This window comes from Hemiscyllium ocellatum, chromosome 3 (genome assembly GCF_020745735.1).
Source record: "Hemiscyllium ocellatum isolate sHemOce1 chromosome 3, sHemOce1.pat.X.cur, whole genome shotgun sequence".
NCBI classification, from domain to species: Eukaryota; Metazoa; Chordata; class Chondrichthyes; order Orectolobiformes; family Hemiscylliidae; genus Hemiscyllium; species Hemiscyllium ocellatum.
Genome location: NC_083403.1, coordinates 19,735,400 through 19,748,232, shown reverse-complemented (window position 1 = coordinate 19,748,232; position 12,833 = coordinate 19,735,400). Strand labels below are relative to the sequence as shown.

The following is a 12,833-nucleotide window of genomic DNA, read 5'->3' as shown; positions in this document are numbered from 1 at the left end:
GGGTAGAGATAAAGGGATTCTTGGGAATGGGATACAGCCCGTCACTGTTGAACAGCACACCTCGTAAGTGATGCTGCTGTTACTCAAGAATGCATTTTCGTTTCCCTCGAGTTTTCCTCAGAGTTCTTTTTGAACTTGCGATTTCAAGCACCTCTTCAAAATCTTACGGTGTGTATATGACATTTTTAACCACAGCACAGCATCTACTTTTCAAAGGCCTCTCTTTCCTTCCACAAATCTTTTACTTATTATCCATGTTTCTGAAGTGGCTAAAAGAAGTGGATAGAATGTCGTAACTGGAGTCTCTCTCGTTACAAGCTTGAGATTTGTTACAAATCTTCACAAAAATACTCTGCTAGTCCTAACTTCTGCAATTGATCATCATTTGCCCTATATAGACAAGCTTATTTACTTATTTCAGTGTTAAACTATCTACGTGAATCTTCATTCTAGTTTCTTTCAAAGTATTCCTTCAAAGAAGTAACAAAGAAGATTGATGTGGGCAGAGCAGTAGATGTGATCTATATGGACTTCAGTAAGGCGTTCGACAAGTTTCCCCATGGGAGACTGATTAGCAAGGTTAGATCTCATGGAATATAGAGAGAGAAGTAGCCATTTGGATATAGAACTGGCTCAAAAGGTAGAAGGCAGAGGGTGGTGGTGGAGGGTTGTTTTTCAGACTGGAGGCCTGTGACCAGTGGAGTGCCACAAGGATCGGTGCTGGATCCTCTACTTTTTGTCATTTACATAAATGATTTGGATGTGAGCATAAGAGGTACAGTTAGTAAGTTTGCAGATGACACCAAAATTGGAGGTGTAGTGGACAGTGAAGAAGGTTACCTCAGATTACAACAGGATCTTGATCAGATGGGCCAATGGGCTGAGAAGTGGCAGATGGAGTTTAATTCAGATAAATGCGAGGTGCTGCATTTTGGGAAAGCAAATCTTAGCAGGACTTATACACTTAATGGCAAGGTCCTAGGGAGTGTTGCTAAACAACGAGACCTTGGAGTGCAGGTTGATAGCTCCTTGAAAACGGAGTCGCAGGTAGATAGGATAGTGAAAAAGGAGTTTTGTGTGCTTTCCTTTATTGGTCAGAGTATTGAGTACAGGAGTTGGCAGGTCATGTTGCGGCTGTACAGGACATTGGTTAGGCCAATGTTGGAATATTGCGTGCAATTCTGGTCTCCTTCCTATCGGAAAGATGTTGTGAAACTTGAAAGGGTTCAGAAAAGATTTACAAGGATGTTGCCAGGGTTGGAGGATCTGAGCTAAAGGGAGAGGCTGAACAGGCTGGAGCTGTTTTCCCTGGAGCGTAGGAGACCGAGGGGTGATCTTATAGAGGTTTACAAAATTATAAGGGGCATGGAAAGGATAAATAGACAAAAGTCTTTTCCTTGGGGTCAGGGAGTCCAGAACTAGAGGGCATAGGTTTAAGGAGAGAGGGGAAAGATATAGGAGAGACCTAAGGGGCAACTTTTTCCACACAGAGGGTGGTACGTGTATGGAATGAGCTGCCAGAGGATGTGGAGGCAGCTGGTACAATTGCAACATTTAAGAGGCATTTGGATGGGTTTATGAATAGGAAGGGTTTGGAGGGATATGGGCCGGGTGCTGGCAGGTGGGACTAGATTGGGTTGGGATATCTGGTTGGCTGGACAGGTTGGACTGAAGGGTCTGTTTCCATACTGTACATCTCTAAGACTCTAATCTGTCGGTATTCACGTACTAAACTTCATGATTTTACTTTGAAGGACCTCTCCTCCCAGCAGCATTCTATTATTCAGAGTGCCACAAGTTGATGTTCTGGCCTTTGATTTTTAAAGTTGCACGTAAATCTAATTCTGAATATTTGTTCTACATAAAAAGGTCAGATAAATTTTAACAACAGTACTCGGCCTCATCACATTCCTCTCTTCCTTGAAGAGTATCTGTCCCTTTTCTAGCCTGGCACTTTATTTGGCTCTGTATAAATCCCTCATTTTTATTGTCACTCTCTCATGTTTATTTTCAGTGTCCCATTTCAGCAATGTGCTGTTTAACATTTGGTTATAAACAAACGTTCTTCAAAATCAAAGAAGAAGCATTTTGATAATGTATAAAACGTTCTGGTTTACCACTGGATATTTATTAGGTTGTTCTTAGGCTAACTACTCCCTCTGGTCCCTACTCAGGGTCTAAACCCAGATTGTATTTCATTAAGCTTCACTTCAAACGTGATAGTATTCCTTTCTTTTATGATTTACAAGACAAGGGGAGTGAATTAAGCTTAAATCCCTTATATGATTGTTCTCACAATTGGAGTTCAAAAACAGAAAAGGACTGTTAAAAAGTATCATCCGAAAAAAAGTCAGTATTTCAGCAATTTGAACAGAGCTGAAAAGCTACAGAGATCTCATCCAGAGGGCCAAACAGAGAGCAAGCAGAAAGAAGGTCAATTTAGGATTTCCAGCTGGATGATGGACGTCACACAATGGACCTAGCTGGGATAGAGCAAGACAGACAAGTGTGGCATTCCACGACAGCAGATCTCCTACTCAGTAGCTACAAGCAGAAGTCCATATTATCTGTAAGACTTGAGGATTCATTACAACTTGGACCAAATTTATCCTACCAGCTCACAGTTGGATGCTAATCCACATTCTTAGGAGGTAGACAATTCTCCATGTAAAAACTCAGACCGGTTATTGCCACAATTCAGAAATAGCACTGCGCATTTCGGATCCCTTATGGCATAAACACAACCATAGCTATTTCAAATAACCAGTATAAACACAATGGGCTCCTTTCATATTGTAAGATTCCATGAAATATTGCATAATTCTAACCTATACTAAAACTTTTCCTTTTGCACTGATAACTAGGCATATAAAAATAGTCAGAGTTGAGTGTGTGGTGCTGGAAAAGCACAGCAGGTCAGGCATTGTCAGTTAAATGATAAGTGGTCTCCCAATTACTGTACTGCAGTTACTGCAACTTCAGAGCAGATTAACTAAATAGAGTCAGAGTCATGGAGTCATGAGAGATGTACAGCACGGAAACAGACCCTTCGGTCCAAACAGTCCATGCCGACCAGATACCCAACCCAATCTAGTCCCACCTGCCAGCACCCAGCCCATATCTCTCCAAACCCGTCCCATTCGTATACCCATCCAAATGCCTCTTAAATGTTGCAATTGTACCAGCCTCCACCACATTCGCTGGCAGCTCATTCCATACAAGTACTACACTTTGCGTGAAAAAGTTGCCCCTTAGGTCTCTTTTATATCTTTCCCCTCTCACCCTAAATCTATGCCCTCTAGTTCTGGACTCTCTGACCCCAGGGAAAAAGACTGTCTATTTATCCTATGCATGCCCCTCAATTTTGTAAACCTCTGTCAGGTCACCCCTCAGCCTCTGACGCTCCAGGGAAAACAGCCCCAGCCTGTTCAGCCTCTCCCTATAGCTTAAATCCTCCAATCCTGGCAACATTCTTGAAAGGGTTCAGAAAAGATTTACAAGTTTCACAACATCTTTCCGATAGGAAGGAGACCAGAATTGCACACAATATTCCAACAGTGGTCTAACCAATGTCCTGTACAGCTGCAACATGACCTCCCAACTCCTGTACTCAATACTCTGACCAATAAAGGAAAGCATACCAAACGCCGCCTTCACTATCCTATCTACCTGCAACTTCACTTTCGAGGAGCTATGAATTTGCACCTTCTCTAGTAGGTACATCCACATACTGAATTAGAAAATGGTCTTGTACACACTTAAGAAATTCCTCTCCATCTAAACCCTTAACACTATGGCAGTCCCAGTCGATGTTTGGAAAGTTCAAATCCCCTACCATAACTACCCTATTATTCTTACAGATAGCTGAGAGCTCCTTACAAGTTTGCTTCTCAATTTCCCTCTGACTATTGGCGGGGTCTATAATACAATCCCAATAAAGGTGATCATCCCTTTTTATTTCTCAGTTCCACCCAAATATCTTCCCTGGATATACTTCCGGGAATATCCTCCCTCAGTACAGCTGTTATGTTATTCATTATCAAAAATGCCATTTACCCATCCCTCTTGCCTCCTTTTCTATCCTTCCTGTAGCATTGGTATCCTGGAACATTAAGCTGCCAGTCCTGCCCATCCCTGAGCCATGTTTCTATAATTGCTATGACATCCCAGTTCCATGTTCCAAACCATGCCCTGAGTTCATCTGCCTTCCCTGTTAGGCCCCTTGCATTGAAATAAATGCAGTTTAATTTATTAGTTCTACCCTGTTCCTGCCTGCCCTCACTGTTTGACTCACTTCTGTTCTCAAGTATACCAGTCTCCGATTGATCTCTTTCCTCACTATCTCCCTGGGTCCCACCCCCACCTTACTAGTTAAAATCTTCCCAAGCAGTTCTAGCAAATTTCCCTGCCAGTATATTAGTCCCATCCCAATTTAGGTGCAATCCGTCCTTCTTGTACAGGTCAATTCTACCCCAGAAAGAGAGATTCCAATGATCCAAAAGTGTGAATCCTTCTCCCATACACCAGCTCCTCAGCCATGCATTCATCTGCTCTATCCTCCTATTCCTGCCCTCAGGAGCTCGTAGCACTGGGAATACTCCATATATTACTACCCTTGAGGACCTCCTTTTTAAATTCCTGCCTAACTCTCTGTAATCTCCCTTCAGAATGTCAACCTTTTCCCTTCCTATATCGTTGGTTCCAATGTGGGCAATGAACTCCTGCTGGCCCCTCTCCCCCATGAGAACATTCTGCACCCTTCAAAGTTTGGGAGACGTTTTGTAGCTCGGGTGCTCATTGTTGTGGTTCTGTTCGCCGAGCTGGGAGTTTGTGTTGCAAACGTTTCGTCCCCTTTCTAGGTGACATCCTCAATGCTTGGGAGCCTCCTGTGAAGCGCTTCTGTGATATTTCCTCCAGCATTTATAGTGGTTCATCTCTGCCGCTTCCGGTTGTCAGTTCTTGCTGTCCGCTGCAGTGGCCAGTATGTTAGGTCCAGGTCGATGTGTTTGTTGATTGAATCTGTGGATGAGTGCCATGCTTCTAGGAATTCCCTGGCTTGTTCTATAATAGTAGTGTTGTCCCAGTCAAATTCATGTTACTTGTCATCTGCGTGTGTGGCTACTAAGGATAGCTGGTCGTGTCGTTTCGTGGCTAGTTGGTGTTCATGGATGCGGATCGTTAGTTGTCTTCCTGTTTATCCTATGTAGTGTTTTGTGCAGTCCTTGCATGGGATTTTGTACACTAGATTGGTTTTGCTCATTCTGGGTATTGGGTCCTTTGTTCTGGTGAGTTGTTGCCAGAGAGTGGCTGTTGGTTTGTGTGCTGTTATGAGTCCTAGTGGTCGCAGCAGTCTGGCTGTCAGTTCGGAAATGCTCCTGGTGTATGGCAGTGTGGCTAGTCCTTTGGGTTGCGGCATGTCCTCGTTCCGTTGTCTCTCCCTTAGGCATCTGTTGATGAAATTGCGCGGGTATCCGTTTTTGGTGAATACCTTGTAAAGGTGTTCTTCTTCCTCTTTTTGCAGTTCTGGTGTACTGCAGTGTGCTGTGGTCCTTTTGAATAATGTCCTGATGCAACTTTGTTTGCGTGTGTTGGGGTGGTTACTTTCATAGTTCAGGACTTGGTCTGTGTGTGTGGCTTTCCTGTATACCTTTGTGCTGAATTCTCCGTTCGCTGTTCTCTGTATCATCACGTCTAGGAATGGGAGATGGTTGTCCTTTTCTTCCTCTCTCGTAAATCGGATTCCTGCGAGCTTGGCATTGATGATCCGGTGTGTGTTCTCTATTTCTGTGTTTTTAATTATTACAAACGGGTCATCCACATATCCGACCCAGAGTTTGGGTTGTATTTGCGGTAAGACAGTTTGTTCTAACCTTTGTATTACTGCTTCTGCTAGGAGTCCAGAGATCGGTGAACCAATGTAGTGTACAAAATTCCATGCAAGGACTGCACAAAACACTACATAGGACAAACAAGAAGACAGCTAATGATCCGCATCCATGAACACCAACTAGCCACGAAACGACACGACCAGCTATCCTTAGTAGCCACACACGCAGATGACAAGCAACATGAATTTGACTGGTAAAAAATGAGGTCTGCAGATGCTGGAGATCACAGCTGCAAATGTGTTGCTGGTCAAAGCACAGCAGGTTAGGCAGCATCTCAGGAATAGAGAATTCGACGTTTCGAGCATAAGCCCTTCATCAGGAATAAGAGAGAGAGCCAAGCAGGCTGAGATAAAAGGTAGGGAGGAGGGACTAGGGGGAGGGGCGATGGAGGTGGGATAGGTGGAAGGAGGTCAAGGTGAGGGCTGTTGAATTTGACTGGGACAACACTACTATTATAGGACAAGCCAAACAGAGAACAGCCAGGGAATTCCTAGAGGCATGGCACTCATTCACAGATTCTATCAACAAACACATCGACCTGGACCTAACATACCGGCCACTGCAGCGGACATCAAGAACTGACAACCGGAAGCGGCAGACACAAAACCACTATAAATGCTGGAGGAAACACCACAGAAGCGCTTCACAGGAGGCTCCCAAGCACTGAGGATGTCACCTAGAAAGGGGACGAAACATTTGCAACACAAACTCCTAGCTCGGTGAACAGAACCACAACATTCTGCACCCTCAGACATCCTTGATCTGGGCACCAGGGAAACAACACAGTATGACACCGTATTGAAAACGGCAGCACGACTGCTGTCAGGTAGGTTATCACAATTTTGTCATACCTGTTTTCACTTATTTTGTAGAGGACAATTAAAAAAAAAGGAGATTCTTCCTTGTTGATTGGCCCGATTCATTTTTCCAAAGCCTCGTGTTCTGTAGGTTACTGAGTGCCATAGCCATTCAGCCTTTGGTTTGTGTGGAATCAGTGTGGTTATTACACAGAGGGCACTATGCTTTCCCTTCCATAAGCCTTCATTAAATGTAATTTTACCAGGCAATTAAGAGAACCAGGTTTTGCACACATCAATTAATATAATTAGTATGTACATTGCCAGTCCTCAGAACACCATCCCATCCATGGCATGTTTCCCATCCAATCATCAATGCCCATCAGTGGCAACATCCAACTGGTACAGTTGCTCGGAATCTCACCTTAAATGTTCTTTCACGTAGCTGCCTGTGACACAGATTAAGTCTCTTAAAACCAAAGTTCAACAGAATCAATCCCACATCTTCTGACGGAAAGCCCAACATTGGGTTTAAATGAATATTCATATTTTCTCAGTAATAAACATCTGTTAATATTTAAACAGTTAATGCATAATTTTACCAGATTAAACAACTATATTCACAATGGTACTACCAATCCCACTTTCTTTCCAATAGTTTAGAGTTTACACTGACAGCCAAATACAAACTATACCCAATACTTACATGACTTCAGAGCAGCATTGACTATCGTTCCCATCAGAGCAGCAACAATTATTAGAGAATCAAACCTGAAATGTGTATTAAAAAAAAATGGTTGAGTTGTGTGTCCAGAATAAATCACGAATACGACATAAGTCGAGAAAATAATGAGTGTGTGAGAAAGATTACCAATTCCAAAACTGAGATTTGGCAAAAAACGCCCGAGGTTCATACACGAAGAGTTTCAGCAGTATTTCAGATATGTAGAGAGTCAAAAACACCCATTCTGCCTTGGATATTAAAGGGTTGGTCTCATCGCCACCAATGAAAATAGCATTTATAACAATGATAACATCGTATGTGTAACGGAAACCTCTGTAAAGAGAGATAAAGACACAAACATTTCAGAATCTCATTTTACTGGCTGAATTGCAAAATAATAAACTCTGACTGATTGGATCAAATAGTTTATTTCTGTGAATTATATCTTGTGCTACAAAGGATTTATTATAATAGGCCTCCAGACAGCAATATTAACACTGTAGTAAAAAGGAGAAATACTGTTGATGCAGGACAATGCTGGAGTAACTCCAGGCTGGCAGCAAAGGATCCTAAAGTTTGATTTATTGTTGTCACATACACAGAAGTACAGTGAAAAAAAACAAGTTTTGTTTTTCTGTGTGCTATACAGACTGATCGGATCACAAAATCCGGCTAGCAGAATAGAGGAAGTCACAGGGACAGTGGATGTGCTGGTTTTAAAAAACAAAATCCATGGATACTGGAGAAATACTAGAGGATAGGAAAACTGCTAATATGATACCCTATTCAAAGAAGGGAGGGAGGTAAATGGGGCACCTCTAGGCTGATTATCCTAAATCTATAGTAATGGAAAAGTAATGGAATCAATTATTAAAGGAATAGCAGATTATTTGGAAAATCATACATTGATCAAACGAAGTTAGTATTCCTTCATGAAAAGAGAAATTGTGAACCAGAACCAGTGTTTGGATTCGACAAGGTCCTTTACAAATGGCTCAGTCATAAGATAACCGATCAGTGTTAGAGGTATTATATTCGCACAGATAGAGAATTGGCTAATGAGCAGGAAACAAGTGGAGATCTTTTTCAGCTTGGCAACCTATGACCAGTAGGGTTCCACATGGATCCATGCGGAGACTGCAACTGTTTACAGTACAATATATTGGAGAAAGGAAGTGAATGAAATTTTGGAAATTGAAAGATAACAAAAATATATAGAAAGGCAGGTTGTGAGGGGAATACAAATGGTTTACAGAGAGATATTGAAAAGGTTAAGTTGCCAAAAAGCGTCAAAATAGAAAGTTGCTCATTTTTGGAAGGGAGGACCAAAGAAGAGAAAATTGTTCAGGTGCAAAGAAACTACAGAAAGTTGCAACACAAACAGATGTGGTGTGCCTGTGCCTGAAACAAAGCTAGTTCCCATGTACAGCTAGGAATCAGGAAGGCTAATTGGTCTCTGTTTCAAGGGGGTTGGAGTAAAGAGTAGGGAAGTCTTACTGCTACTGTACAAGGTGCTGGTGAGACCACAGAGAGTTTTGATCCCCTTAACTCATTTCTTTGGGGACAGTTTGGGGAATGTTCACTAGGGTGATTGCTGATATGGAGAGATTGTCTTATGAACAAAGGACAAACAAGTTGGGACTCATAGGAACTAAGAACACAGTGTGAGTGGTGATCTCATTAAAACATACAGAATTCTTAAGGCTCTTGACAGAGTACTGAAGATTTTTCCCCTTATAGGCAAGTCTGGGACCTGAAGACAGTCTCAGAATTAAGAGGAACCAATTTAAGACTGAGATGAGAAGGAATTATTTCTGAGGGCTGAGAGTTTTCAGAACGACTCACCACAGAGAGCAGTGGGGGCAGAGCCAGTGTCTGTTTAAGGTTGAGATAGATAGATTCTTGATCAATTGGGAAGCAAGGGTTACAGGGAAATCACTAAAACGGACAGGAGGAATGCTAGATTAGCTGAATCCTACTGAATAGCAGAGTAGATTCAAGAGCCCAAAATGTCCTACTCCTGTTCCTATTTCTTATGGCTAAGCATCTTGGAGATGGAAATAGAGAGTTAATTTTTCGAGTCAATAGGGCTTCTTCAGAATCGGAATTCTGGAATTGTCATATTGGACTAGAAAACATTAACAGTTTCTCTCTCCACAGATATTGCCAACCCTGCTAAAAGTGGAAATCTTTTAATGATTGGCTTATTATATGGTAAAAATCTAAAAAGCAGTCAGTATGATAAAGCCACCAGTTGTTGATACTCCATTGTGCAAATGCATAGGACACTGAAAAATGAAGAGGGGACAAACAAATAGCGCTGAATTTTTTTTTTAAGATTACTTACAGTGTGGAAACAGGCCCTTCGGCCCAACAAGTCCACACCGACCCGCCGAAGCGCAACCCACCCATACATTTACCCCTTTACCTAACACTTCGGGCAATTTAGCATGGTCAATTCACCTGACCCGCACATCTTTGGACTGTGGGAGGAAACCGGAGCACCCGGAGGAAACCCACGCAGACACGGGGAGAACGTGCAAACTCCACACGGTCAGTCGCCTGAGTCGGGAATATATCCTAGCACATACCACACACTTCAGGTTTTAAACCTCCATCTATCATTTTAATACATTAAAAACCTTCCAGTTGATGGAACACGTTGGCATGCTCCAGGCAGAAGGCATTTCACACACTGCAATACTGCAAAGTTTCAAAAAAAAATAAATCAAATTGATCTGGAGTTGCCCTTGACAAAGTTTGTTCACGATGGACTTCTTTCCGTTATCATTAAACTTATATAACTGTTAAAATAAGTTTTCAATCTTATGGAAATAAGTCATTGTTACATACGGATGTTTGACTATTCTCTGGATGAACTGGCTCACTGTAGAGTTGTACATGTTCGGCAGGCATTTCTCCAATGGATGAGTTCTCTCCTTCATCTGAACAACCTGGATATTCAGGAGATCTGCCAAACGGATGAAGGACTCTCTTCCTATTTGAATACAATTGGCATTAATTACATTCAAGCATTTATCACATCTTTCTCTGTAACACACGCACACTTGTACTTTAGGCTCTGCATTGCAATAGCTCATACGCATTTCTCCATCATCCAGCAACAGTGCAGTTTTTTTTAGTAAGTCAGCCCTGGATAAATTCTGATGCATTGCACACATACAGTGTACAGTAAAAGTTGCTGTGCAAATACTCCAGTTTTGCAACATCACTTTAGTCAGAGGCAGTTGAAAACTCCAACAATGAATCAGCTAAGATTTCAGGAATGCTACTAATAAAATCAGAGGTTCAAATGTCTGTACAGAACAAGAACATTCAAAATGGTCTTTTCGGGGTCTTGAAAATTGGAAAAGAAACAAACAAAATGAAAACACTAAGGGCATACAGCTTGAATACCATCGAAGGCCACAGTCCCCTAGATTTAAAAAAAAAGTTTAGGGGCAACTTTTTCATGCAGAGGCTGGTGCATGTATGAAATGAACTGTTGGAGGTGGTGGGGGAGTCTGGTACAATTAAGAAGCATCTGGATGAGTTGAGAGGAACATGGGACAAATGCTGGCAAATGGGACTGCATTAATTTAGAATATCTGGTCAGCATGGAAGAGTTTGACCAAAAGGTCTGTTTCCATGCTGGACAATTCAATGACTCGGTAAGTCTATAATTAAAGAACATTATCTATTTGTGGAAGCTTGCTAAGCTCAAATGGGCTGGTATATTACTTACATCAAACAAAATAGTGCTTCACTGGCTATTAAACACGGATGTGATTTGATTCATTGTTGTCACATGTACCTGAGAACAGTGAAAAGCTTTGTTTTGCATGCAGTCCAGGTAGATTACATTATACAGAGTATATTAGGATGATAGAACAGAGCTAGGAATAGTGTTATAGCTGTAGTGAAGGACAAAGAGTGAGATCAAGATTAAACATAAAAAAGTTTGAGAAGTCCATTCAGAAGCCGATCTTGAATATGTGGGTTAGAAATCTATGGGTCATGAAAAGTCAGAAAAAAAAAGAGTCATTGTATCAGAGTTTCAGAGCACACAAAGAGGCCATTTGGTCCATTGTGTGTGTTCTGGTCATCAAAATCTGTCTTTTCTAATCCTATTTTCCAACACTTAGCCGTAGCCTTGATTGCTATTGCCAGCGTTTGACAGATGCTAGCCTGTCTTTCACTAGCACCACTTTACTAAGAAACAAGTAACTATTTCAAAAACAAACATTTATACTGAGTGATGGATGGAATGAGCATTTCTAGTTTCATAAAGACACTGCAAAAGTAGAAATGCATTAATTTATATCAAGTTACTTCAGTGTTGATCTGGCTGACAGAAGGATGTCCCTGGACAATTATCATATTGCAAAAGTGAAATGCTGCAATTCAATTTCACCACAGTTCAAAATTCAGAAATTACATTATGACTAGCTCTAGTAAAGGGCAACTCTTGTTACAACAGACCAGACATAGTATATTTTTGCTGTGTGAGAGATAACAAGCAAATGGAAATTAGGTAAGTGTCTAACAAAAATTGACTGCCAATGTGAGTAATGGCATGTTCTCTACACAAATCCACAAGATGTGCCAATGAGTAAACAGGTGAAATAAAATGTTATTTCTTTAAAAAAAAGAAAAACAAGTGAAACTCAATTCCAGCATACAATTTGGTCTTTACAAATTAAAAATACTCAATTAGTCCTGATTTATCCTCTTTTACCCAGACTGCTGGAGATTCAAGGTTTCCAGCAATTGGTTCAAGGTGTGACATCACCCAAAATGCAATTGGATTCTGTCTAAAAACAAAGGTAGTGGATAACAATATGTGTTGTTATTTCTTTTTCTCAAGGTTAGCTAGAGCAAGAATCCCTTATTTGTAAACTAGGGATCAACTGGGCATGATGGCTCAGTAATTAGCACTGCGACCTCACAGCATCAGGAACTCCGGTTCAATACCAGCCTCAGGCAGCAGGCTGTGTGGAGCTTGGGTTTCCTTTTACTGCTCTGGTTTCCTTCCACAGTCTAAACATGTGCAGGCTAGGTGGAACAACCATTCTCATTTCTTGATTTCCTGAGGAAGGGCTTTTGCCCAAAACATCAATTTTCCTGCTCCTTGAATTCCTTTTTTTCCAACACCACACTAATCTTCACTCTAACCTCCAGCATCTGCAGTACCCACTTTCGCCTAACCATTCTAGCTTGCCCATAGTATCCAGGGATGTACAGGTTAGGTGGATCAGCCATGGAAAATGCAGGGTTACAGAGGTGCGTTAGTAGAGTCTGGGAACAGGTCTGGGTGGGTTACTCTTCAGAGTGTCAGTTTGGACTCGATGGGCTGAATGATCTGCTTTCACACTGTAGGGATGCCATGATTCTACGACAGGGAGACATTCCAGGCAAATACCC

General features: G+C 41.7%; 1 protein-coding gene across 1 annotated transcript in view; it reads right to left on the bottom strand.

The window, feature by feature from the left end:
* tpcn3 (two pore segment channel 3) overlaps nucleotides 1-12,833 on the bottom strand; it is a 62,245-nt gene that overhangs the window by 18,610 nt on the left and 30,802 nt on the right. The window contains exons 10-12 of the mRNA XM_060848828.1: nucleotides 10,263-10,407; nucleotides 7,557-7,742; nucleotides 7,392-7,456 (exon numbers count right to left, since the gene is read on the bottom strand). Coding sequence (XP_060704811.1) covers nucleotides 7,392-7,456; nucleotides 7,557-7,742; nucleotides 10,263-10,407 — 396 coding nt within the window. The remainder of the gene's footprint in view (nucleotides 1-7,391; nucleotides 7,457-7,556; nucleotides 7,743-10,262; nucleotides 10,408-12,833) is intronic.